We start from the raw sequence: 27,817 nt of genomic DNA on the forward strand, positions 1-27,817 counted from the left end.
TGTCCCCTGCATCGGCAGGCGGACTCCCAACCACTGCACCACCAGGGAAGCCCTGTTTGGCTTTTTAACCACCGAAGTTTAACATGTCACCTAGCGCTTAGGTCTGCTTTACCTCACTTTAGAAGTTATACCCGCAAATGGACAATGAGAGAGTGAAATCAAACACTGAATTATTTTCCTTGCTCACTTTAGAATTGCCGAAGTTCCACTTTTCTGAGGTACCATCCTTATTTGTGAGATTTCCTTGCATCATCTTCCAGTGGACTAGAGTATTGATGTATAATACAATTCCTTTGTGTTTTTAAATAATTACATCATTTCTAATGTCTTCAGAGTTAATACTTTTTAATGACAACATGACAAAGAGTATGAATAGTTTTCCTCCCAGACCCTATAGGATCCTCCCCTTTCCCTGGTAATCTCTTCTGCCAAACTGGTAGCCGTTTTTGAAATCTTGCTGCCAAACCAAAATCTGAAGCAGAATACTTAAACTGTGAAACCATCAGAGCTGAGTTACATTATACAAGTTTTGAAAGGAGCATACTTTATTCCAAGTGATTAAGCCAGGTGTGATTTTAATTTTCTTAACAATGATTCTGAAATAAATGTGGATTTTAAGATCCACTCTGCTATCAGAGTTATATGATCATTCTCAACAGACATCCTGAAGCCAAGATGTGAGTCTGAGCATTAAAGCTATTTCTGCCTTGGCTAAGTGAAGTTCAAAGTTTGTGTAACTATCCCGTGGCACCCTCTCATCCCTACCTCTCTCCAACTTTGGGAAGCATTTTCAGATCCAACTGGCGACATAGTGTCATAAAATTCAGTGGATAAATATCAGTTATTTTTCGTGAATTCAGAGACAATTTCAGAAATCCTTGATACCTAGAGCAAGTCAGTAATCATCGATATTGCAAGCACTCTTCCAGTGAAGGCTTCTGGAGGTGTCACACCATTGACTATTTGGACCATTCAGGAGCCTGTGTTACCACCTCAGCTGATCAACTATGTTGGGAAGGAGAAAGAAAGAGGAAATTACATTTACAGAAATACCTTGGGGTGGCCACTGATGGAGATTGTCTCATGTTCAAAAGGAAATATGAAGATGGATTTTATGTTATTTTCATATAGATAGTCTCTCACTTGTGGTCAATCAGCAACACTACATTTTGATGTTATCACGTTCTTTTCTGGAACGAAACCCAAGAGCCGTTTTTAATTAAAACCTTTCTAGAAAGAATGCTTCAACCATGCCTACCCCCCATCCAACTGAATTTCAAATATTTGTTTAATTCGGTTTGGCTTTCAGAGTCTGTAAAGCATAAGCAATCGGCCGAGCTGAAAATGGAGAAGAAATGTTTTTACAGTTCCACAAATGTTTCTAATGGGCAAGAGTGAGTTGTTAATGGGAGATAAATTGCCTGGGGTGGGTGTGGGTGGGTGTGTCGTGCGAGTGTGCTCACGCAGGCCACATGCGTGCACCCACGTGGAGGTAATGACGTTTGTGTGTACCTGGGCCTCACAGGACATGCTGTGATGCAAAACTGTGCTAAGCTGGAGAGTGAAGAGGTGCTGGGACGGGGCCACCATGGCAGCAGTCGTGCATGGTATGGGATGAGATACCAGTTGAGCTCCAGTTGAGCTGGAGGCGGGCTCCAGTTGAGGCGCCAGAACTCAGATCCTGGGCAGCAGGCCCTTCCTCCCATTGGGAACAGTGAACAAGGAGCTGATAAAATACACAGACCGAATGAAAATGACCCCTATTGACTGAAACCAGCTGTGTCAGGCTTCTCGCTGTCTCTCCTGATTTGCTCTCTCAAATAAATGGATGTGGTAGAGTATGAGAGAAAGTAAACAGAATCATTTTTTCTTTCTTGCAGTCGCACCTCAGTAACAGCCCTGGTTTTTGTAGCTGAAAAATATGTTTATTTGCTCATTAATTTCCGTCTCTCTCCCTTGCCTTTTCTTGGCATTGGGTAGAATGTTATTTAAAATAAGACACAGTTCGGCTTCAAAAAGAAAAATCATTCTGCAAAATACAGCTTGGACTCATTTGCTGGTCATTTATCATCCCTAAGAGAGTGGGGTACAAATATCTTTATTTGGTATGTTTTAATGATTTATAGGGCGATGACTCTTGTTGGCACCAGGATACAGGGAAGCAGCAGTCTCTTTAGGACTTTTAGAAGTGCCCCAAACTGTTTAGAAATGACATGGAGAATATTAAATGTGGCATACGCACAGCAGCTCGATAATCATTTGTCTTCACCGCCTTCCTTTCAAAGATGAGGTAGGCTGGTGCTTTGGGGGTGGACTCAATGCACAGGCCTGAGATTCTCTAAGGGGTGCTTAAAAGTCTTCATTTCCACACTCGGGTGTGTGTGTTTTCTTTCCAGTACTTCAAAAAGGCTTTGCTTTTATGTGTCTCCCATTTCCTTCGGGTAGTGGGCAAATAATAATGTGCCTAACATTAGTGCCCAATAAATATTTGTTGAACGAACAGTTAAATGGAATGTTATAAGGCTTATTAGTATTATTGCCTTGGCATGAAACCTGCAAGAATAGACTTGAGGCAATCAAATAATTTCCCTTAACAGTGCAAGCTAATTATTTGAGAGATGAAGATCTGGTGCATAGTATTTATTTGTCAGGCTCCATTTGCTCCTAATTGAAGGTGGAAAAGTTGTTTGTAAAAGTTGCATTGAAGGGATAACATAGTGACCCACTGCTAAACAGCTTTTCAATTTTCTGTGCTACTCTTTCAGGGAAAATGTATCAAGATGAAGTTAATGCGCATTCCTTTTGTTTATTTGTGTTTCCTTTTTTTCTGTTATCATTTTTTTTTAGATTTTTATTATTTATTTATTTATTCATTTTAGGCTGCATGGTGTCTTAGTTGCAGCACGTGGGATCTTCGTTGAGGCATGCCTTTTGTTGCGGCGTGTGGGCTCCTCGTTGTGGTGCGTGGGCTTCTTTCTAGTTGGGGCGAGTGGGTTTTCTCTTCTCTAGTTGTGGCGCTCAGGCTCCAGAGCACGTGGGCTCTGCGGTTTGCAGCTCGTGGGCTCCAGTTGAGGCGCGCAAGCTCAGTAGTTGTGGCATGCGGGCTTAGTTGCCCCGCCACACGTGGGATCCTAGTTCGCCAACTAGGGATCGAACCTGCATCCCCTGCATTGTAAGGCAGATTCTTTACCACTGGGCCACCAGGGAAGTCCCTTCTGTTATCATTTTTAGAGGGCAGGCAGGGTGTGGAGCGGGGATCTCTTTTGACAGTATCTTTAGAGTCCACCTGCCTATATCACTTCTGAAGTCATTCTGCTAATGTTGGTTGTCTGATAAAATTGTCCTTTCTTATGAATGCCACCTGCAGTGATCAAGATGAAAATGCTACATTCGCATCCTAAACCTCAGAAAGTTTCATTTATTCATTCATTCCAGAAATATGGATTCAGTGTCCGATATGTATCAGGCTCCGTGCTAAAGCTTTGAATTTAATACTGAGCAAAATCCAACATGGTTCCTGCTGTCATGAAGCTTATAATCTGGGATGGTTGGTGGGTATTAACTGAATGATCATACTAAAAATCGTAACTACAAACTGAATTTTAAAAAGAGGAATATGGTTCTACTGGGTCCATGTAACAACAGGAATTGATTTAGACCAGGAGACCAGGGAGAAGTTTACTAAGGAGGATCCTGCGGCTGAGAGCTCTAGAATGTCTGAGGAAAAGGAAAGATCATCCCAGGCAAGAAGATGATCAAATGCAAAGCGTTGGTGGGAAGGCTGGGCCACACTCCTCAGTGCTTATGCATATACTGTATTAAGGGCTTGACCTTCATCCTCTGAACATTGGAAGGACCTAGAACGGTAATATGTCTGAAGGTTAGGAAGTAGGGCTAGGGAGAACAGATACCTGCGCCTTATCAGATCTGTGTTTGGGGGGAAAATATAAGGACCCATTCTTCATAAACGTAACGAGAGGTGATCGTGCTAAGCTCTGGATGGTCCTTTGCTGCAGTTGAGCCGCCTGGAAATTCTCACCACCCACCCTTCCCTCTGCCAAGTTTTGGAACGAGTGTATCTGGGTCTCCACTTGTGTGCTGGACTGTGCAGCAATGGCATCTTGTCATTTTTTTCTCGGCCCTGCTCTTCTTTCTGCCTTTCCTTTTAATGATGGGAAGGTGGTATAACACAGTTTATTCCTGTTTTGGCAAAGTGTGCATGGCAAGCCTTTCAGCCCCTTCTCTGCTGGCGTAGAGAACAGGCTGTGGAGGTAACTCACCTCCACCCCTCTCCAGCGGCGAGAGCTTGGGCATGTGGCTTAGTGTCTCTTTGTGCCTTGCAGGGTTGTTCTGAGGATTAGGTGAGTTAATACTTGTGAAACACAGAACGAGGAGTGGCACATAGTGAGTGCACAATTGATGCCAGCGGTTATTATTAGCTATTTTTACTGATATGGCAAGGTGTCAAAGATATGTATTGTTGAAGTGAAAAAAAGCAAGATACAAAATGATACATCATAAAAAGGGCTTGCACAAATGTATTCTGATAAACGTTAAGTCTGCGGTTACTTGGTGGTTATATCTGAGGAATGGGGCTTAGAAGGAAGAAGGTAGGCAGGTAGTTTTTACTTTCTCACCACATATTCTTGTAGTAGTTTTTTTTTTATTACTATGCAGCTGTATATTTTTATAATAATGAAATTATAAAGAATAATCTAGAAAATCCATCAATAGTATTTGCTATGTCAATTAAAAAATAATGATCTCAATATATTTTTTCATAATATTCTTCACTTTTAAGTTTGGAGATGTCACTTAGAAACTTTTCTTGGAGTAAAGAAACGTGTATCTGAAGTCCAGCAATTCATCCAATGTTCACTTCTTTTGTTTATGTTCTATTCAAATAAGAGGTTTTTTAAACCACGTGCTATTATGATCCCATTGTTATAAAATTATTCTACTTGTTCTTCCGTCTCTACATATGCACAGAGAGAGCTGTCTGGAATACTGTTCACCCATCAAACAAACAATGCATTTGGTTCATTGGTTGCTAACGTCATTGTACTTTTAAGAGTTGCTTAAATTTTTTATAATGAGCATTTTTATAAAAACACTGAAATCGGGGCTACCCTGGTAGCACAGTGGTTGAGAGTCCGCCTGCCGATGCAGGGGACACGGGTTCGTGCCCCGGTCCGGGAAGATCCCACATGCCGCGGAGCGGCTGGGCCCGTGAGCCATGGCCGCTGGGCCTGCGCGTCTGGAGCCTGTGCTCCGCAACGGGAGAGGCCACAACAGTGAGAGGCCCGCGTACCGCAAAAAAAAAAAACCACACTGAAATCATTTCTAAAAATTGGAGATGAGGAGTATCTGTTCACTTTTCTGTTTAGTAATAAACACAATATGAAGCATCTAATCATTCCCAGGGATTCAGGAAGCTTAACTTTTTCAAGATGATCCTGATGCAGGTCAGTAGCTTCTGTGTGGTACATGTTGCTCATGAAAGAGGAGGCAAGTGCGCTCAGTGGTTACTGCATCAGGACACAGGAAATGTATTCAATGATTATCGGATATTAACATATAGTCTGTCAAACTGCCCCCGCCCCCTTTTTAACAAGTGGAGGCTGTTTACATTTGACTAAAGATTTTGACAAATTGAATTGGTACTTATCAATAGTTTACTCTGACCAGCTGAGAATCATTAATATTGTACAGGGCTGGCACATGGTTGCTTCCATCATCATTTAAATACAACTCTTCCATTTTGCAGTGATTACACACCACCATCATCAATCAGATAAGAATGCAAATCAGGAGAGAACTTTGAGTCCCCTAGTAAATATTTTATGAAGCCAATGTAAGCTTGCCAATGAGAATATCATCTCTGCAGAAGATACATTTCCAAGGGGTAACTGCATTATACAGTACTTAGTACATTGTGCCCCTCAGGATATGATGATAATTGTCCATGTACAAGAAAAAACAATTTTGAAGAAACTGCGACCAAGCTGATTGCCAACTGATGCTTTTTTTTTTTTTAACATCTTTATTGGAGTATAATTGCTTTACAATGGTGTGTTAGTTTCTGCTTTATAACAAAGTGAATCAGCTATACATATACATATATCCCCATATCTCATCCCTCTTGCGTCTCCTTCCCTCCCACCTTCCCTATCCCACCCCTCTAGGTGGTCACAAAGCACTGAGCTGATCTCCCTGTGCTATGCGGCTGCTTCCCACTAGCTATCTATTTTACATTTGGTAGTGTATATATGTCCATGCCACTCTCTCACTTTGTCCCGGCTTACCCTTCCCCCTCCCCGTGTCCTCAAGTCCATTCTCTACATCTGCGTATTTATTCCTGTCTTGCCCTTAGGTTATTCACAACCTTTTTTTTTTTTTTAGATTCCCTATATATGTGTTAGCATATGGTATTTGTTTTTCTCTTTCTGACTTACTTCACTCTGTATGACAGACTCTAAGTCCATCCACCTCACTACAAATAACTCAATTTCATTTCTTCTTATGGCTCAGTAATATTCCATTGTATATACGTGCCACATCTTCTTTATCCATTCATCTGTCGATGGACCCTTAGGTTTCTTCCCTGTCCTGCCTATTGTAAATAGAGCTGCAATGAGCATTGTGGTACATGACTCTTTTTCAATGATGGTTTTCTCAGGGTATATGCCCAGTAGTGGGATGGCTGGGTCGTATGGTAGTTCTGTTTTTACTTTATTAAGGAACCTCCATACTGTTCTCCATAGTGGCTGTATCAATTTACATTCCCACCAGCGGTGCAAGAGGGTTCCCTTTTCTCCACACCCTCTCCAGCATTTATTATTTGTAGACTTTTTTTTTTTTTGTGGTACACGGGCCCCTCACCGCTGTGGCCTCTCCCGCTGTGGAGCACAGGCTCCGGACGCACAGGCTCAGCGGCCATGGTTCACGGGCCCAGCCGCTCCGTGGCATGTGGGATCTTCCCAGACCAGGGCACGAGCCCGTGTCCCCTGCATCGGCAGGTGGACTCTCAACCACTGCGCCACCAGGGAAGCCCCTGTTTGCAGACTTTTTGATGATGGCCATTGTGACTGGTGTGAGGTGATACCTCATTGTAGTTTTGATTTGCATTTCTCTAATGATTAGTGATGTTGAGCATCCTTTCATGTGTTTGTTGGCAATCTGCGTATCTTCTTTGGAGAAATGTCTATTTAGGTCTTCTGCCCATTTTTCGATTGGGTTGTTTGATTTTTTAATATTGAGCTGCATGAGCTGCTTGTATATTTTGGAGACTAATCCTTTGTCAGTTGCTTCGTTTGCAAATATTTTCTCCCATTCTGAGCACTGTCTTTTCATTTTATGGTTTACGGTTTCCTTTGCTATGCAAAAGCTTTTAAGTTTCATTAGGTCCCATTTGTCTATTTTTGTTTTTAGTTCCTTTTCTCTAGGAAGTGGATCAAGAAGGATCTTTCTGTGATTTATGTCATAGAGTGTTCTGCCTATCTTTTCCTCTAAGAGTTTTATAGTGTCTGGCCTTATATTTAGGTCTTTAATCCATTTTGAGTTTATTTTTGTGTATGGTGTTAGGGAGTGTTCTACTTTCATCGTTTTACATGTAGCTGTCTGGTTTTCCCAGCACTCCTTATTGAAGAGGGTGTCTTTTCTCCATTGTATATTCTTGCCTCCTTTATCAAAGAAAAGGTGACCATATGTGCATGGGTTTATCTCTGGGCTTTCTATCCTGTTCCACTGATCTATATTTCTGTTTTTGTGCCAGTACCATACTCTCTTGATTACTATAGCTTTGTAGCATAGTCTGAAGTCAGGGAGCCTGATTCCTGAAAAACTCCGTTTTTCTTTCTCAAGATTGCTTTGGCTATTTGGGGTCTTTTGTGTTTCCATACAAATTGTGAAATTTTTTTTGCTCTAGTTCTGTGAAAAATGCCTTTGGTAGTTTGATAGGGATTGCATTGAACCTGTAGATTGCTTTGGGTAGTACTGTCATTTTCACAGTGTCGATTCTTCCATCCAAGAACATGGCATATCTCTCCATCTTTTTTTATCTAATTTCTTTTATCAGTGTGTTATAATTTTCTGCATACAGGTCTTTTGTCTCCTTAGGTAGGCTTATTACTAGGTATTTATTCTTTTTGTTGCAGTGGTAAATGGGAGTGTTTCCTTAATTTCTCTTTCAGATTTTTCATCATTAGTGTATAGGAATGCAAGAGATTTCTGTGCGTTAATTTTGTATCCTGCTACATTACCAAATTCATTGATTAGCTCTAGTAGTTCTCTGATGGCATCTTTAGGATTCTCTAGGTATAGTATCATGTCATCTGCAAACAGTGACTGTTTTACTTCTTTTCTGATTTGGATTCTTTTTATTTCTTTTTCTTCTCTTATTGCTGTGGCTAAAAGTTCCAAAACTATGTTGAATAAGAGTGGTGAGAGTGTGCAACCTTGTCCTGTTCCTGATCTTAGTGGAAATGATTTCAGTTTTTCACCATTGAGAACGACGTTGGCTGTGGGTTTGTCATATATGGCCTTTATCATGTTGAGGTAAGTTCCCTCTATACCTACTTTCTGGAGAGTTTCTATCATAAATGGGTGTTGAATTTTGTCAAAAGCTTTTTCTGCATCTATTGAGATGATCATATGGTTTTTCTCCTTCAATTTGTTAATATGGTATATCACATTGATTGATTTGCGTATATTGAAGAATTCTTGCATTCCTGGGATAAACCCCACTTGATCATGGCGTATGATCCTTTTAATGTGCTACTGGATTCTGTTTGCTAGTATTTTGTTGAGGATTTTTGCATCTATGTTCATCAGTGATATTGGCCTGTAGTTTTCTTTCTTTGTGACATCTTTGTCTGGCTTTGGTATCAGGGTGATGGTGGCCTCGTAGAATGAGTTTGGGAGTGTTCCTCCCTCTGCTATATTTTGGAAGAGTTTGAGAAGGATAGGGGTTAGCTCTTCTTTAAATGTCTGGTAGAATTCACCTGTGAAGCCATCTGGTCCTGGGCTTTTGTTTGTTGGAAGATTTTTAATCACAGTTTCAATTTCAGTGCTTGTGATTGGTCTGTTTATATTTTCTATTTCTTCCTGGTTCAGTTTCGGAAGGTTGTGCTTTTCTAAGAATTTGTCCATTTCTTCCATGTTGTCCATTTTATTGGCATAGAGTTGCTTGCAGTAATCTCTCATGATCCTTCGTATTTCTGCAGTGTCCGTTGTTACTTCTCCTTTTTCGTTTCTGATTCTATTGATTTGAGTCTTCTCCCTCTTTTTCTTGATGAGTCTGGCTAATGGTTTATAAATTTTGTTTATCTTTTCAAAGAACCAGCTTTTAGTTTCACTGATCTTTGCTATCGTTTCCCTCATTTCTTCTTCATTTATTTCTGATCTGATCTTTATGATTTCTTTCCTTCTGCTAACTTTGGGGGTTTTTTGTTCTTCTTTCTCTAATTGCTTTAGGTGTAAGTTTGGGTTGTTTGTTTGAGACGTTTCTTGTTTCTTGAGGTAGGATTGTATTGGTTAAACTTCCCTCTTAGAACTACTTTTGCTGCATCCCATAGGTTTTGGGTTGTCATATTTTCATTACCATTTGTTTCTGGTATTTTTTTATTTCCTCTTTGATTTCTTCAGTGATCTCTTGGTTATTTAGTAGTGTATTGTTTAGCCTCCATGTGTTTGTATTTTTTACAGTTTCTTTCCTGTAATTGATATCTAGTCTTACAGCGTTGTGGTTGGAAAAGATACTTGATACAATTTCAGTTTTCTTAAATTTACCAAGGCTTGATTTGTGACCCAAGATATGATCTATCCTGGAGAATGTTCCATGAGCACTTGAGAAGAAAGTGTATTCTGTTGTTTTTGGATGGAATGTCCTATAAATATCAATTAAGTCCATCTTGTTTAATGTATCATGTAAAGCTTGTGTTTCCTTATTTATTTTCATTTTGGTTGGTATGTCCATTGGTGAAAGTAGGGTGTTAAAGTCCCCCACTATTATTGTGTTACTGTCAATTTCCCCTTTTATGGCTGTTAGCATTTGCCTTCTGTACTGAGGTGCTCCTATGTTGGGTGCATAAATATTTACAATTGTTATATCTTCTTGGATTGATGCCTTCATCATTATGTAGTGTCCTTCTTTGTCTCTTATAATAGTCTTTATTTTAAAGTCTATTTTGTCTGATATGAGAATTGCTACTGCAGCTTTCTTTTGATTTCCATTTGCATGGAGTATCTTCTTCCATCCCCTCACATTCAGTCTGTATGTATCCCTAGGTCTGAAGTGGGTCTCTTGTAGACAGCATATATATGGGTCTTGTTTTTGTATCCATTCAGCCAGTCTATGTCTTTTTGTTGGAGCGTTTAATCCATTTACATTTAAGGTAATTATCTATATGTATGTTCCTATTACCATTTTCTTAATTGTTTTAGGTTTGTTATTGCAGGTCTTTTCCTTCTCTTTTGTTTTCTGCCTACAGAAATTCCTTTAACATTTGTTGTAGAGCTGGTTTGGTGGGCTGAATTCTCTTAGCTTTTGCTTGTCTGTAAAGGTTTTAATTTCTCCATCGAATCTGAATGAGATCCTTGCTGGGTAGAGTAATCTTGGTTGTAGGTTTTTCCCTTTCATCCCTTTAAATATGTCCTGCCACTCCCTTCTGGCTTGCAGAGTTTCTGCTGAAAAATAACCGTTAATAAGCTGTTAACCTCACGGGGATTCCCTTGTATGTTATTTGTTGCTTTTCCGTTGCTGCTTTTAATATTTTTTCTTTGTATTTAATTTTTGGTAGTTTTATTAATATGTGTCTTGGCATGTTTCTCCTTGGATTTATCCTGTATGGGACTCTCTGTGCTTCCTGGACTTGACTATTTCCTTTCCCATATTAGAGCAGTTTTCAACTATAATCTCTTCAAATATTTTCTCAGTACCTTTCTTTTTCTCTTCTTCTTCTGGGACCCCTATAATTCTGGGACCCCTGTAATTTCATGTTGTCCCAGAGGTCTCTGAGACGGTCCTCAATTCTTTTCATTATTTTTTCTTTATTCCTCTCTGAGGCAGTTATTTCCACTATTTTATCTTCCAGGTCACTTATCCATTCTTCTTCCTCAGTTATTCTGCTATTGATTCCTTCTAGAAATTTTTAAATTTCATTTATTGTGTTGTTCATCATTGTTTGTTTGCTCTTTAGTTCTTCTAGGTCCTTGTTGAACATTTCTTGTATTTTCTCCGTTCTATTTCCAAGATTTTGGATCATCTTTACTCTCATTACTCTGAATTATTTTTCAGGCAGACTGCTTATTTCCTCTTCACTTGTTTGTTCTGGTGGGTTTTCACCTTGCTCCTTCATCTTCTGTGTATTTCTCTATCTTCTCATTTTGCTTAACTTACTGTGTTCGGGGTCTCCTTTTCACAGGCTGCAGGTTCATAGTTCCCGTTGTTTTTGGTGTCTGCCCCCAGTGAGTAAGGTTGGTTCAGTGTGTTGTGTAGGCATCCTGTTGGTGGGGACTGGTGCCTGTGTTCTGGTGGATGAGGCAGGATCTTGTCTTTCTGGTGGACAGGACCATGTCCGGTGGTGTGTTTTGGGGTGTCTGTGAACTTATTATGATTTTAGGCAGCCTCTCTGCTAATGGGTGGGGTTGTGTTCCTGTCTTGCTAGTTGTTTGGCATGGGGTATCCAGCACTGGAGCTTGTTGGTCATTGAGTGGAGCTGGGTCCTGGCATTGAGACAGAGATCTCTACGAGAGCTCTCGTCTATTGATATTACGAGGGGCTGGGAGGTCTCTGGTGGCCCAGTGTCCTGTACTCAGCTCTCCCACCTCAGAAGCTCAGGCCTGACATCTGGCCAGAGCACCAAGACCCTGTCAGCCACACGGCTCAGAAGAAAAGGGAAAAAAGAAAGAAAGAAAAATAAAGTTATTAAAATAAAAAAATAAAAAGTAAATTATTAAAATTAAAAAATAAAAAAGATTAAAATAAGAGAGCAACCAAACCAATAAACAAATCCACCAGTGATAACAAGCGCTAAAAACTACCCACCCTAAAAAAAAAAATGAACAGACAGAACCCTAGGACAAATGGTAAAAGCAAAGCTATACAGACAAAATCACACAAAGAAGCATACAGATACATACTCACAAAAAGAGAAAAAGGGGAAAAAAAAAAAAATATATATATATATATAAGGAAGAGAGCAACCAAATCAATAAACAAATCTACCAATGATAATAAGTTCTAAATACTAAACTAAGATAAACATAAAGCTAGAAACAAATTAGATGCAGAAAGCAAACCCCAAGCCTACAGTTGCTCCCAAAGTCCACTGCCTCAGTTTGGGGATGATTCGTTGTCTATTCAGATATTCCAGAGATGCAGGGTACATCAAGTTGATGGTGGAGATTTAATCCGCTGCACCTGAGGCTGCTGGGAGAGATTTCCCTTTCTCTTCTTTGTTCCCACAGCTCCTGGGGTTCAGCTTTGGATTTGGCCCCACCTCTGCGTGTAGGTCGCCCTCTGGTGTCTGTTCTTTTGGGAGGTCTGAGGTCTTCTGCCAGCGTTCAGTAGGTGTTCTGTAGGAGCTGTTCCACATGTAGATGTATTTTTGATGTCTTTGTGGAGAGGAAGGTGATCTCCACGTCTTACTCCTCTGCCATCTTGAAGGTCCTCCCTGCCAACTGATTCTTTAAATCTGGCCCAGACTCTTTAAATCTGGCCCACTGCCTAATTTTGCACAGCACAGGAGCTAAAAATGGTCTTTACATTTTAAAATGACGGAAAAATATCAAAAGTAGTATAGCATTTCGTGTCATGTGAAAGTTATATGGAATTCAGATATCCTGTCCCTGTCCCTGTCCAATATAAGTTGTATTGGAACACAGCATAGTCATTTGTTTAAATACTGTATACAGCTGTTTTTGTGCTAAAAGGGCTGAGTTGAGTAGTTGTGAGAGACCTTAAGGCATGCAATGAGGAAAATATTTACTATCTGACTTTTTATAGAAAAGCTTGCTGAGCCCTGCGCTTAGAGATCAGATTCAGGGAGCAGTTATTTGTGTGCATGTCTGTTTGCTTATTGATGGATGATACTTTTGTGTTGGACGTACCTGGCCTGTGATGTGGTCATCAAAGAAGCTGTAGGAGTGCAGTGGTCCATAGTCTTCTACTTTCCTCATTTCCTTCCCAAAGTCAGAAGAACGTTATTATGTGAGAAAATTAGATTATTAAAGGGACTGTGAGAAGTATCATAGTAACAAATGGAAAGATCTACATATTGACTCAAGAAGTTATGGATTTCTTATCTAACTCGAAGACTTAACACTAGTTCTGTTCCTATATTCCAAAATTTGAAGTTATTTCCTCTTTGGGTCTGAGAAATCTTTTGAAAGGCAAAAATCTTTTATTCTTATGACTCATCATAAAACACAGTGCCATATCGGATGGGCCCTTTGTTCAGTGGCATTATCACATTGAATGGTTCCATTGGGTTTATACTTGCATTTGGCTGTCAGTAGGATATGATTAACAACTGGATAGTAGGGAATACCTTTTAGCAGAATATCTAGGGCATCCTGCTCATTTCCCGTGACAGTTGAATTAATTTAACATTCATGGCTGACATTGAGTCTTTTACCTACCATAATATATATGAAAGTTTGAAATTAATATAAAAGTCATACTGCTACCAGTAAAAAAATGTTAACAATAGTACCATAAAATATTATAAAATTGAAAATATGAGTCATTTTGATTCAAAATCCCTACTGTGTACATGACTGACCTCAGCTGTCCCCTCTTGTTTTGTTCTGTTTCAGAGGTTGAAGGCTGCGTTGACTCACCACCCTGCTGCCATGTCAAATGGGAATATGAACACCATGGGACACATGATGGAAATGATGGGGTCCCGTCAGGACCAGACGCCACACCATCACATGCACTCACACCCACATCAGCACCAGACGCTGCCAGCCCATCACCCCTACCCGCACCAGCACCAGCACCCAGCACACCATCCTCATCCTCAGCCCCATCACCAGCAGAACCACCCACATCATCACTCCCACTCCCACCTTCATGCACACCCGGCACATCACCAGACCTCGCCACACCCACCCCTGCACTCCGGCAACCAAGCACAGGTAGACCTTTTTCATCATCTCTTTCTCCCTTTTTGTTAACAGTACAAGCTCAAATACGGGGCTCACTGGCAGCAGCCTTGTTTGACAAGCTCAGGTGTTCTATCTGACACTCTGGGGGGCTCTGTTCATTTCCTAAGAGGTAATGGTTACCCATAAGACCCTACCAGATCATAGTTTCTATAACTAATAAGGTAAACATCAGGTTTAGTGTCTAGGGGCAAACGTAAGCTTCAGGTTCTCCAAAATCTATTTTTGCTGTGTGTTATAACGTTAACCCTAAAAAAGTAACACCAATGGAGGATTCAGAATTTAAGCTTTAAAGAAAGATGTGAATAAAGGATGAGAAAAATAAGTTAATTCTAACCATGGTTCTATCTGCAGTACTTTATAACATCATAGAGACTCAATTTTGTCACCTGTAAAATGGAAGTTAAATACAGTGGGCAATCTTCTGAATAACAGTAAGTGTTAAAAATATAAAGGGTGACAATTTCAGGCAGACAGAGAGGCCCGGTAATGGATGTTAGGGTGTAAGGTGTTGTGTAAATGGTAAAGAAAGGTGACTCATCCCACCCGGTGAGAAATGTGTTGGAGGGAGAAGGCAGAGAGCCAGGCTCTGCAGATGATCAGTTCAAGAGGAAGGCCAAATCCCAGTGGTGGAAAGTCACCAGGAGTGGCTAGAAAGCAAGCCAGCATTTAGACACAACTGGAAGAGGGTCGGGGGATCTGGCAGACGTTACGTCACCCAGCCCAAGAACAGAGGCAGGTCCATGTACCCGAGTGAGTTTTAGTAAGTGGATGAAGGGCATGTCTAGGAGCATGGCTAGTCCTAGACATTTTGGACCTTCAAGTGCGATGACCTTTGTCAGTTCCCTCCACCCATTCAAACTGCCAGGTTCCAACCAGCTGGGTCAGAATGTTGTCAGAAGCTTGGGATCACACTTATTCACTGTCTCCTCCATTGTCTGCCTCTGTACCTCTCACCGGGCAGCTTTTAGAGATCTTGCATCAACCCCTCCAACACACACCAAACCTGGACAGCCAGCCACAACATGTGTTATCCGTAAGCAACTCTCCATTCAATAGATAAGCTTATTTATTAGCTAAGCTTACTTTTGCAAAGTTCTTAGAGGTATTCTGTATAGCAAATAAGAGTGTAGGCTTTGGAGTGAGAAAGCTTTCATTCTTTTCCCACCTTACTTGTTGTATGACTGTGGTCAGTAGATGAACCTCTCTAAGCCTCAGTTTTCCCATCTGTAAAATGGGGTGATAATAGACCAAGCTCATAGACCCTCAGGAGTATTAAATAAGAGAATGTTTTGCCCTTGGCACAGTTTTCAACACATGATAGCCATGATTAATTCCAAACCGAATAATGTGATAGAAGCTTAGCAAGTAGTTTAGCAATAAAATGCTATCCAAAGCACCTTTTTAGTCATGTGCCATAGTAGGACATATATTTAGAAGGGAAAAAGAGAACTATAATAGATCGACTATAAACTATAATAAGGTCAAAGATAGGCAGATAGATTCACATGTATACTTATATTTTTAAAAAATGGATAGCATCAAGTTTTGGTTGCATTTGTGAGCGAGTTACTTCACAGAGCTTAACAGTTCATTAAATATAAAAGCCATTCATTAGCTAATTACGAATTAGCCAGTTGCCCTCCATCTCAAATCAGTAAGTGGCCAGTTGTATATGCAATCAGTTAATTGCCTTTATAATTGGCTGCACAAAGTTGCTTTTTTATCCTATGCTACTAAAAAGAAAGAGTCCAGGTTGGTCTTGTTGAAATTTGAACAAGATCATTTAGACCATATTCAAAATGCCACTGTTAACTGTATTAACTTGGTTGATATTGAGATTCTTGTCATGTGGCCTAATTGTATGATTGTCAGAACAATAGGAGTTTATTAAGGTCATCCAACTCTGAGATTCTAAGATGACCTGGAATAAATTTTGTCATTTTGAAATTACAGTTAATTATTTTTGACCAAAATTTTCAGAGCATCTGTGTCAACATAATGCCAGTCTATTTATTTTACTGAAGTATAGTTGGTTTATAATATTGTGTTAGTTTCAGGTGTACAGCAAAGTGATTTGGTTATGCATATATATGTATATATCTATATTTTTTTATTCTTTTCCATTATAGTTTATTACAAGAACTATGAATATAGTTCCCTGCACTATACAGTAAATCCTTCTTGTTTATCTATTATATGTATGGTAGTGTGCCTCTGTTAATCCCATACTCCCAATTTATCCCTCCCACCCCACCCCTACAGAATGCTATTTTAAAAAGCTAATGATAGGTTACGATAATTATCAGAGACACAAATTCTGGTCTTAGGGTTGCATTTTCAATTTCTCCTGGCTTCTTGTGATTCTTTTGCATATAAGGATGTGACTTCAGAGTCCTGGTATCACTCCTTGGCCACCAGGAATTTCTCTTAACCAAACCACACCTTGACCCTGAGCCTGGACTGCACCTGAAACCACCATGTAACTTATCCCTTTGGGTAAAGGCAGAGGAGAAGCATCAGGGGATAAAGGCTTGTTAACGTTAGCGTGGTAGAATACAGTATTGAAAGAGAGGTCCCTGCACTGGAGATTAAAACCCAGTTTTGCCTACTTGAGAGTCTTGTCTAGGGCTGGCAGTGAGAGATCACTAATTCATACAAAGAAATGAATGAATTTATTTCATTCATTTTTTTTGCCTGTTAATCCCATACTCCCAGTTTATCCCTCCCACCCCACCCCGACAGAACGCAAAAATAGCCAGGTTAGCACCTTCTTTCCTAGTGCTTTGCTTTGCAGTGGTTAGCTCAGAAGTTACTGCACCTGAAATGACTAGTGCTAAACGTTTGCCAATAACAAGGAATACATCTTCATCAGCTGCTCTGGTGAGTAAGATCTTAGACAATTTATTTTGTTATTCCTCTGTGCTTCGGAGGAAAGGAATTGCCAATAAACAGGTTTAGAAAATGTCTTTGCTTTAAACAAAATTACTGTGATGCAATCTAACCTCAGTCCTGAGACTGATTCTTTTTCAGTTAGTCATGTAGGGTTTGATAGACTTGAGGATTAAAATATATCATCATCAGTCAGCTGATGTCAACCAGGAGCCATTATTAGTGCAATTACAGTTTTCCTGATTGATCTCAATCATAGGGTTGGAATGTGGTAGAAAAGGTGGCTGGGTTTCATTTTTAATACTTTCTGTCTGTTATTTCTGCAGGTTAAATGCCTCTTGTAAAACAGCTTTATAGGTATTCGAGCCATAAGCCTGAGTGACTGAGCAATGAGAGGGAGGAGGAAAAAAAACACCACCACCCTTTACTGAGAATGAAGAAGAGGGAAGGAGTGAAGTGCATTAGGGAAGCATTAGGTGTCCAGACTCATAAACAATCAGTCATAGACATTTCACTAGGTGCTGAGTGTCTGCTGTATGAAGGGAAATAAAGCCATGTGTGTGGGAGTCCCTAAAACCTTAGATGTTGTTGAGCCCCATGCAGACCTTACAAGGAATCTATAAGCATAGTAAAACTTTTTAATAAAGTGCTTTGCCACTCCTAGGATTTCCTTATGATGTCAGTATATACAACCACCCCTCCCTGTCAACAGACACGGTGTATTAACAGGGCTCAGTGCTGCATCAGGATGGACTTTCAAAGGCCCCGCTTCCCAATCACCTAGAAATTCACCCACTCACCATCTCCTGTAACTCCCTCAGCCTTGGTCAAGCTCTGAGGAGGAGACAGGCCCATTTGGAGTCTGCAGGTCCAGCTAGGCATTTGCAGTAAGAACTGTGAAATTGTGACAAAAGGATTTCAGCTGCTTTCCAGGCTTCACGGGGTTCTTTTGATAGGAGTCACAATGGCAGTGCTGTCCCAGAGGTGTGTTCTAGGAACATGGTTTTGACACCATTAGTATGAAGGGCATTCACATCCTGCCCAGAAGGAGTTTTCTGCTGATGACAGAAAGACTCATCAGTAGGGTGACAGTCACCCTGACCTCTGTTTTCACCTGTTGCCATACATTGGCACTTTCAGATTTTACAAGGCACCTTAAATAAAACATTTTTAACATCTGAGGAGAAAAAAATGTTTCTTCTATCATGATTCAGCCAAATGCCAGTCAGGGGAAGAAAAATCTACTTGACTCTCTCTTCGCAGATCATCCCTGTATCTTTTGCCAAAATATCATAGAAGATAACGGGGTGATGCTTTTCCTTTTCATGAGCGGGATCTCATTGTTGACTTCATTCTTAGAAAACAAGTGTAATGTGCTAACTAAAACAAGCGACTCCCTGTGTTTTGCATTTCAACACCTTACCCAGCCGTTCCTCCTCTCTCCCCATCACCCCCTCCCTCTCTTTCCCAGCAGGTTTCACCAGCGACACAACAGATGCAGGCCACCCAGACAATACAGCCACCTCAGCCCACAGGGGGGCGCCGGCGAAGGGTGGTGGATGAGGATCCCGACGAGAGGCGGCGGAAATTTCTGGAACGGAACCGGGCAGCCGCCACCCGCTGCAGACAGAAGAGGAAGGTCTGGGTGATGTCACTGGAAAAGAAAGCAGAAGAACTCACCCAGACAAACATGCAACTTCAGGTGCAGGCCACTGTCTCTCTCCCCAGGACTCAAAGGCCCTGTGTAACACTGGCATTTCCTGCCCCGGCAGGCACTTGTTGACCTAAGCACTAACACCACCCCTTAGCCCACAGAGCAACTGCAGGCTTATTCCTCAAGGTTTATTAGTTCCGAGACACTCTACAAAACAAAACCACCATTCAGTTTTACATCAGTCTTCTCTGAGGAGGGAAACCCTGCCCAATTAAGTTATAGGGCTGGGAGCAGAAGCTTGGTCAGACAGAGGTTCAAACTCTTGTTCCGTACCTACTTGCTGGGTTTAACCTCTCTGGCTCTCAGTTTCCTCATCTATAAAATGGGAATAATAACCTCATAAAGTTGTTGGGAGGAATAAATGAACTAATGTCTACAGAGCCGTTTGTACACAATAAATCTTCAACCAAAAGGCCGCTCTTTATGTCCACTGGGTGAGGGGGTTGCTTCAGTTTACACTAGATTATCTATATTTTTGTTTAGTGGGAAAAAGGGAGGTTTGTGTTTATTATTTTGCTGCATAAGAAAAGGCGTGTTTCCATCTCATTTTTAAACTTGACAAGATTTGAATCTTGCATGATTTTTGCTTTCCATGGGTGGCTCAGTGGGGGGACATTTTATAACCAGGCCACTTCTAGGAGTTTTTGAGAACCTCCAGCACCTGGAGCTTCTCCAGCGGACTTCATGCCATACACATGATGCAGTTCAGGGCATTTGTTCTAACACAAAAAGAAGTGCACTGTTCACCAGCAGAAGAAAAAGCAAGTATTATATAAGTGACAAGCAGTCAGGGATAGCAGTAAAAATCGTGGATTATAGCGCTGGATTATATACAGTGCTTCCAGGAGCAGAGATAATGGCTAAAGAGTGGAGGGAAGAGGGGAAGGAATGCCTAAAGTAGGGAGAATCTGCTCCTCAGTAGTTCGTAGGTCACCTTCACCCCCCCATCCTCTGCGCATCCTCAGAAAGGAGCAATTAGGGTGCCAAACTCCCCTTTGCATCTTTAATTCCATTAAGTGGAAATGGTCTTGGGACGTCCAGTGTACAAACTGAAATTATACAAAGAAAATTTCGGTTATACAGGGACTGACTGTCATCATTTATGGATGTTCACTCTCCCCACCCCCCCACCAAGTTTATCATTCTTTTAATGATAGACATGAGAAAGAAACTAGGAAACGTATACAGCAGATATGGGGGAAGTAAGATAAGAAATCCTCCCACTGGCTTGTACGAAGCTTGTGTGAAGTTGGAGACTCTGTTTCGTTACCCTCTCCCCCGACCACTTACCCCCTTTTCTAATGTTGGGTCTAGCATGGAGAGTTCCTGAGTGTCTGTACTCAGTATCTGTTGAATAAATGAATGAGCTCCCCATCTCTGGAGTGTCCAAGAATCAGCTAGCTGCCTGACCACTTGGCAAAGATGTGATTTAAGGGAATCAAGCCGCAGAGTTTGGCTGGACTCAAACACCGCTGAAACCACTCTAACTTGAAAGTCTATAATTCTAGAATCTGGCAGGCATAGTAGTATGTGAGCAGCTTTTTGGTGGACATGGGTACGCATTTTTAATATTAATAATCATATTTTAATTTTTATGTGTACTGAAAAATGTAATCAGAACATCAAACCTTCAGTTTCACAGATATTTTTGGTAAGGACCAGGCTAAATCATTAAAAAATGAGTTAATTTGTACAAACATGTTAAGTAAAAAAAAGTTCTGGTGTATGTGACCTAGCAAATATCACAGCAGTGGTTTTGTAATGACTGAAACGTGAGAACCCCTGGAATTTGCTACCAGTTCTGAGATCTGCAAGAGAATCATGAACAGGTACAGGTTTTCTCAATCTCAGCACTATTACCTTGGGGCTCAGTAATTCTTTGTTGTCTCCTGTGCAGTGTAGATACTTAGCAGTATCCTTGACCTCTACCCTCTCTAGGTATCAGTAGCACCCTCTACCCCACCCCCAAGCTGTGACAACTGAAAAACGTTCCGACAATACCAAATGTCCGCCATGGGGGGCAAAATTACCCCTGAGTGAGACCCACTGACCTAGATGAAGGAGCCTTGAGTAGTCAGCTGACATGTAATCAGATGCGGACAAGTTTTTAAATCAGTTTTAACTAAAATGAGTCCTTGCAGAATGACCCCAGGGTATTGACCATCATTCTAGAGCCTGAAGACACGGTGGGGGGTCATAGCAGAGAGCCAGGAAAAGTGAGGATACTGGTTTACTTTGACGTCGGATGTGTTCGTGACTTGACATATGAACATATGTTATAGCTTTCACTTAACATATAAGGTACTTAACATATAAGGTATATCCTTTATGCGAACCTAATCTACTTTTTTAAAAGAGTGTATTTTAAAACATGCTTATTGCCAGAAGAGAGATTTTTTATTTTTTTTATTTATTTATTTTTGGCTGCATTGGGTCTTAGTTGTGGCACATGGGATCTTTTGTTGCAGCTCGCGGGCTTCTCTCTAGTTGTGGCACTCGGGCTCAGTAGTTGCGGCCCGGGCTTAGTTGTCCTGCAGCATGTGGGATCTTAGTTCCCCAACCAGGGCTCGAACCTGCATCCACTGCATTGGAAGGCGGATTCTTAACCACTGGAGTACCAGGGAAGTCCCAAACCTAATCTATTAATTTTCACATTTTTAGAACCAAAATGGACGGATAAGAGATACTAGAATTCTAGCCCCTGAAAACCAGAAAAAAAGTCCTATTGGGGCCATTCAACAGGCACCAGTATTTTTGGTTGTTAAAGCAGTGCCTGAGGAAGGGACGGTCCCTGAAAAGACTACGTTGTTGGTGTTTTCCAACCACTGCTTTGCTTCACAGGGACAGAAACCACAAGGGCTCCATGTTTTCTGTGATGCCGAGTGCTCTGCATCATGCCATGCGATGCTGGAGAGGATATGCAGATTCTGCTACCTTTGAATGACCCTTTCCCTCTCACTGGACCTTTGTCAAAAGAAAAAGTTGTCTCTCTTGAGGCTGGTCCAGTGAGCCAAATTTTAAGTAAACAGAAATGGAAGGTGCTACACAAACAAACTCCCGCCAAAAGGAATATCCAAGGTCTGTATGGCCAGCTGCCACTTTTGAGTTGTTCTCCAGCATAAATCTTCTAGTTAGGCTGCAGAGCTTCAGATTGGAAAAATTAGAACTGAGAAAACAAAATCAAACTCCCAGACTTCATTTCCTCATCTCACAACAAATCTCTACCCAAGAGGTCAACACAGGTATAGGAATTGGGGGAAATATTAGAAACCACCCAATCTGACATTTTATTTGGGAGAAACTGAGTCTCGGGGGACATGAGAAGTCTTCCTGAAAGTCACACAACCAGCAAGCAGTAGGATGAAAACCCAAGCGAGTCTTCTCTTGACCTAACCCACTGCTCTGTGATCTTTCATTCTAGAAAGTTCTTCAACTATGAAGGAATCCACATTCTTTTCACTGACAGAGTGGCTGAGATCAGCTCTAAATTCATCAACTGCTAATGTGGTGCTCAGTGGGTTGTGTTCAGTAGATGATACGGAAATCGTCTGGTCGCCTACGGAAATAATTGCTTTTCTTTTTCAGTGCAAAGACACATGGCCTAAGTCGCTGCTGAAATTTTAGACACACGAGCTCAGGTTTAGGACTTGGCAAGAGAATAGGCCAGATGGGAACTGCTGCCGGACAAATTGAAAGTCCTTTGTTTTAGAATGAACCAAACCTGGCCTCAGTTAATCTACAAGAAAAAAAAATTTTTTAAATAGGGGAGGGGCTATGTGGCAGGGCTCATTTTGATGATTATTTTTTTGGCATGGACTACTGCTTGCATCAAAAAGCATTTGGAGTTTATCATATTAACAAAATGACATCCCCCAAAGCCAAAAACTGAAAATGTAGCTATTAGGGACTTATAAGAATGGAATTCAAGGTGTTTTTTTTTAAGGAAGGGGCAATGTACACTTCGAGTCTGGGGGATGGAAGACTGCCTAGAAAAGGTGTGACTGCTGAGGACACAGAGGAGGAAGAAATGGAGACTAAAATCATCCCCTCCAAGGCAGCCGCCAAGTGAGATTTTTCTTTTCTTCCAGAAGTACAAGAAAGCAACAGAATCCTGTTGTTTTATTTTAAATACTTTCCTCATTTGTTTCCTAAATCACGGAAGAAAGGTATGGCTGGATTCACTAAGGACTGGAGCTTTACTCCACTTTCTTAGAACCATTGTCTGCATTATCTGCAACTGACAGTTTCCCCTTAGGGTCCAGGTGTCTAGCAGTTGTGATTTCAGAAAAGTGTTATCTCTATAGTCCAAATACAAATCACGTCACATTTCATTTTGAGGCCAAATATGTATACATTCAAACATCTTAGTTTTCTTTTTCTCCTTTTTCTGTTCTGTTTTTGTCTGTTTTGTTTTTAACCGGGGGCTGCCTTCTATTTAATGGTCTAAAAGTAACTTTCTTTTACGCAGGCTATTTTAAGCAGAGAGGGAGCTGGGAAAAGGAAGGATGGCTATCTGAATTTAAATGGGCATAAAATTAGAGGAAAAAAATAGTGTTTAAGGCTAAAATAAATTGTCCTATAAATAAACTTGTCCCACTGACCCCCAAATTGACAAGGGTCACTTTCAGCTTTGATAGGGCCCCTTATCAACCACACTCATTTGGAGGTGGGAGGTGCAATTCACCTTCCTGAACATTCTCAAATTTAGGAGCAATTTTCCGATGAAATTAAGTGATTTATTCATCATTAGTGCTAATTTCTCAGGCATTTAAAAAAATTTTTTATTGGAGTATAGTTGATTCACAATGTTGTGTTAATTTCAGGTGTTCAGCAAAGTGAATCAGTTATACATATACACATACCCATTCTTTATTAGATTCTTTTCCCATATAGGTTATTTCAGAATATTGAGCAGAGTTCCCTGTGTTATGCAGTAGGTCCTTATTAGTTATCTATTTTATATATAGTAGTGCATATATGTTAATCCCAGCCTCCTAACTTATCCCTCCCCCCTTTCGTCAGATAGGCATAAAAGCCCTGTAGATGAGATTTTTATTATTTTTTTATTCATGCTACTCGACATTTGATTGCTTATAATGTATTTTGCAGATGAATTTAGAATTAGGAGGTATTCTTTGAAACAATTTTCCAAAAGACTTTTTAATTAACTTCAGAATCCCAAACTTACATTTTAGGTGATAAATATATGCCTCAAACGCCAAGTTCATACTGAAAGTGTAGATACAACTTAATGTCAGAAGTGTTGAAGCACGTTTTTCTGTGTGCATGCTTCTGAAGGGTCTCCTCCATGTGGAGTATGAGCGCGCGGCAGCCACAAATGAACATCGGCCAGAGAGAGGTATTATTTATCACAACTGTAAAATGGCTTATTTGAGGTAGTGCCTCGTTTACAGTTTACTTTTATCAAGTGGCAGCACCTCGGAACCATCTGTTCTACATTTATACAGTTGTCCGTCAATATCAGCGGGGATTGGTTCCAAGACTGGCCTCAGATCCCGTAATCCGCTTATGCTGAAATCCCATCCTCAGCCCCTGTGGTTCCGCATCCTCAGATTCAGTCAACTGCTAATCGTGTAGTATTGTTATCTGTTGAAAAAAATCTGCACAGAAGTGGACCCGCACAGTTCAGACCCGTGGTGTTCAAGGGTCAACTGTATTTGTAGACGATGGTGCCAAGTACATTATTCCACAAACTATGAACCTATCTTTGTGAATTACTACATAAAGTGGAGATTTGTGGCACTTTTCTAAGTAAATCCACAACACCCTGATATTGAGGAGGGAAAAAGTTTATAGACTGAAATTAGCCAAACTAGTTAATGAACCAATCAAATTAACTCAGTCATGGCCCTAAACTCTATTGCCCTTGGCCTCCCTGGGCTGACCTGATCCCACCAGTAGAGGACCTACATTTGCTCTGTATGCTTCCATGCTTCCTCCTAAGTGGCATCAGGCAGAAGGACGTGCTTTGTTGAACTGTAGCCCATGAAGAACTTCTTTTGGGAAATCGGCTTATTCTGAGGGCATTTCAGTTGGAAGCCGCTCACCCTGCCACACAGTTCCTCCCTGTGCCTCACGTTCACCTTCTATTCGTGGTCAGTGTCAAACCTGAACCTGTAAGATAGCATGGGGACTTCCCTGGCAGTCCAGTGGTTAAGGCTTTGCCTTCCAGTGCAGGGGGTGTGGGTTCGATCCCTGGTTGGGGAGCTAAGATCCCACATGCCTCGCAGCCAAAAAACCAAAATATAAAACAGAAGCAGTATTGTAACAAATTTCAATAAAGACCTTAAAGAAACATGGTCCATGTCAAAAAAAAAAAAAAAAAAAAAAAAAAAATACTTAAAAGACAGCCTGAAGAGAATTATTATGAGAGCTAAATTTATTGAGCACTTCGTATGTGCTAGGCATTGTTCTGCATGTTTTGCATGTTACCTCATTTAATCCTCACAACAACTCAAAGAACTTTGTACTATTTTCATTCCCATCCAAGGCTGCTAGAGCTTAGCTGGGTTATGTTACCTGCCTAGAGTCATCCAGTCAGTGTAGAATGGAGGGTCCCACCTAAGTGACTTTTAATAGGATTAAGCTCTTGAGTTAAAACCTAGTCTCTTCAGAAAGCCCCTGGTAAACCTGAGGGCCAAATCAAAGGCAAGCTACAAATTTTCAGGTGAATCCCGTTAAATAATATTATTAATGTCATTCAGACATAACAGAAAAGAAGTGTGCCAGTTACACTGTTGAAAGTGCACGGGGCCTTGGGTTTGTATTCTCTGGTCTTCTTAACATGACTTGGATCCGTCTCTTTCCAGAATGAAGTGTCCATGTTGAAAAACGAGGTGGCACAGCTGAAACAGCTGTTGTTAACGCATAAAGACTGCCCTATAACAGCCATGCAGAAAGAATCACAAGGATATCTAAGTAAGTCATTGACTTTTTTGCTTTTTTTAGTGTCCAGTTTTTTTGCCACCAGTTTCTCATTGGATTTATTGAAAGAACAAAAGTAAAGCATAGACTGCACACCCAGGTGGATATCATGCTAGAATTCTTGAGTGGCTGCCAGACTACTGCACCAGAGGGAACCCTTCTTTTCTGACCCCATTCATCACCGTGACCGCCACCTCCTAATAATTTCTGGCTAGACGTTCCCTGGCATTCCACATTGTAAAATCCCAACAAATTCCAATTCTGCAGCCAGTAGGAGCCCAATTACTGGTGGGCTAGCAGTCTTTTCTGGGCTGGGAAACAGGCTTTGGGTGAATTATATCCAGTGCCTCAGGATATGCTACATGTTATTCACCGGGCTGAAAAGCTAGTGACCTTGTCTCAGTTTACCAATATGTAAAGTGGATCTGTTTTTCTAGATCCCAATATCTGCACCTGGAATGTCAATAGGTTCAATGCTAATTGAGTAGGGGATGGCGGAAGAAGGGGGGATTCATGGCTGAAGGTCAATTTCTTTTCAAATAATTTTTTAGATTGAGCAACACAGATTCTCCCACCACATGTGAGTATTTTTCCACATTTGATATATGGATGGCTCTTTGAAAAGACAAGATGGGGACTTCACATGCCACAACTTAAACACATCAACTCATGTTGCTGATCTAGAAAGCATGGCTTTGCTTGTAGCTATAAACTGGGAAGGCATAGCTTTGTGACTTTAAAATAAAGGTTTGGAATTAACTTCCAGGAGAAAATGTGTGAAACGCTCCTATTTCTAGCAAGCATCTAGCAATATTTTTTGAGTAGTCTCCAAGTCCACCCAGGAAAGAGCTATATTGGTGTGTGTGTGTGTGTGTGCTTTTTCCTAGGTCCAGAGAGTAGCCCTCCTGCAAGCCCCGTCCCCACGTGCTCTCAGCAGCAGGTCATCCAGCATAACACCATCACCACTTCCTCGGCCGTCAGCGAGGTGGTAGGAAGCTCCACCCTCAGTCAGCTCACCACTCACAGAACAGACCTGAATCCGATTCTCTAAAATCCGAGGGTCAGACCTTGCCTCCAAGGAGAGCTGTCGCATATCCTGCGTCCTTTCTTTTAAGGGCATTTTTAGAATTAACTCAGACCTGGAAGACTCCTCAGCCCTTCAAAGACTGGCTTTCATTTTTATAGTTATTATGGAAATGTTGTCTTTTATACTTAGTTATATAAGCAAAAAAGGGAGTTATGCAATTAATAATCTATCAGCTTGGGAAATGCTTTGGTGCTTTTCTCCAATTTTCTGGTACCAGTTACTTGTTTATAAACTGAACTCTTTCTGTATATAGTCATGGTTTCATTCTTATCAGTCCAACCCTTTCCCTGAAACGTTGAATCTTGTTAAGCCACAGCTTTTAGCCAAAATGAGGCGTACCTAGATGTCCAGTATACAGACTGCGAGGCAACTGGGGGAGGAGTCTGATGATGTCATAGCTTATGCTGAGTTGGTGCTATGATATCACCAGAATCCCAGATAAATGGAGAGCCTTTTCCACAACCCTGTTTCTCTTACTATAAAAAAAGTATAAGCTCCATTGATGTCCAAATAAAATCAGCAAGCGTCTCACCACCTCTCCTCCTGCTCTTGGTCCACTTCCTTGAATGCCCAATTTTCCTTTCCATTCCCACTTTTACCTGGGCTCCCCATTGACTCTGTTTTGTTTTTACTTTCTTCTGTTTTATTTTTTTCCCCTTTAGCATTGCATGTAAAGAAGAAACTAATGTTTAAAGGAAAAAAAAAAAAAAAAACTAATGTGGACCTAGCCATGGCTTCCCTTGCCCCTGACCCATTCAACTCTTGCTTTTTACAAAAGAGTAACCGGGAGATGTTTAATGTGCCTGGTTTAATGTTTTTAATAATCAGAGCAAATAAAAGGTGGCTTAGCCGTAGGCGAAGCACCGTTGAATGCCAGCTGTGGAGACACTAGGGAAGGGAGCTTTATAAGCCTCACTTGTGGAAGTCCAAATATGATGCAGGGCTAGAACATCATAGCCTCGAATTACAACTGGTTTTATATGGCCTGTCTATAATGTTGAAAATCCATG

At 40.9% G+C, this 27,817-nt stretch overlaps 1 protein-coding gene and 1 pseudogene across 3 annotated transcripts in view; one reads left to right on the plus strand and one right to left on the minus strand.

The window, feature by feature from the left end:
* The window catches only part of LOC103090437 (60S ribosomal protein L10 pseudogene), a 7,344-nt pseudogene extending 6,534 nt beyond the window's left edge, over positions 1-810 (minus strand).
* CREB5 (cAMP responsive element binding protein 5) overlaps positions 1-27,505 on the plus strand; it is a 405,433-nt gene extending 377,928 nt beyond the window's left edge. For 2 of the 3 annotated variants that reach the window (XM_007466089.1, XM_007466090.1), the window contains exons 8-11: positions 13,819-14,142; positions 18,536-18,763; positions 25,606-25,714; positions 26,608-27,505. In XM_007466089.1, coding sequence (XP_007466151.1) covers positions 13,819-14,142; positions 18,536-18,763; positions 25,606-25,714; positions 26,608-26,771 — 825 coding nt within the window. In that variant the 3' untranslated portion in view covers positions 26,772-27,505. The remainder of the gene's footprint in view (positions 1-13,818; positions 14,143-18,535; positions 18,764-25,605; positions 25,715-26,607) is intronic. The other variant, XM_007466091.1, reaches the window with a different exon arrangement.
* Positions 27,506-27,817: the final 312 nt, after the last annotated feature.

The sequence above is a fragment of the Lipotes vexillifer genome, unplaced genomic scaffold, assembly GCF_000442215.2.
Source record: "Lipotes vexillifer unplaced genomic scaffold, Lipotes_vexillifer_v1.1 scaffold150, whole genome shotgun sequence".
Lineage (NCBI taxonomy): Eukaryota > Metazoa > Chordata > Mammalia > Artiodactyla > Lipotidae > Lipotes > Lipotes vexillifer.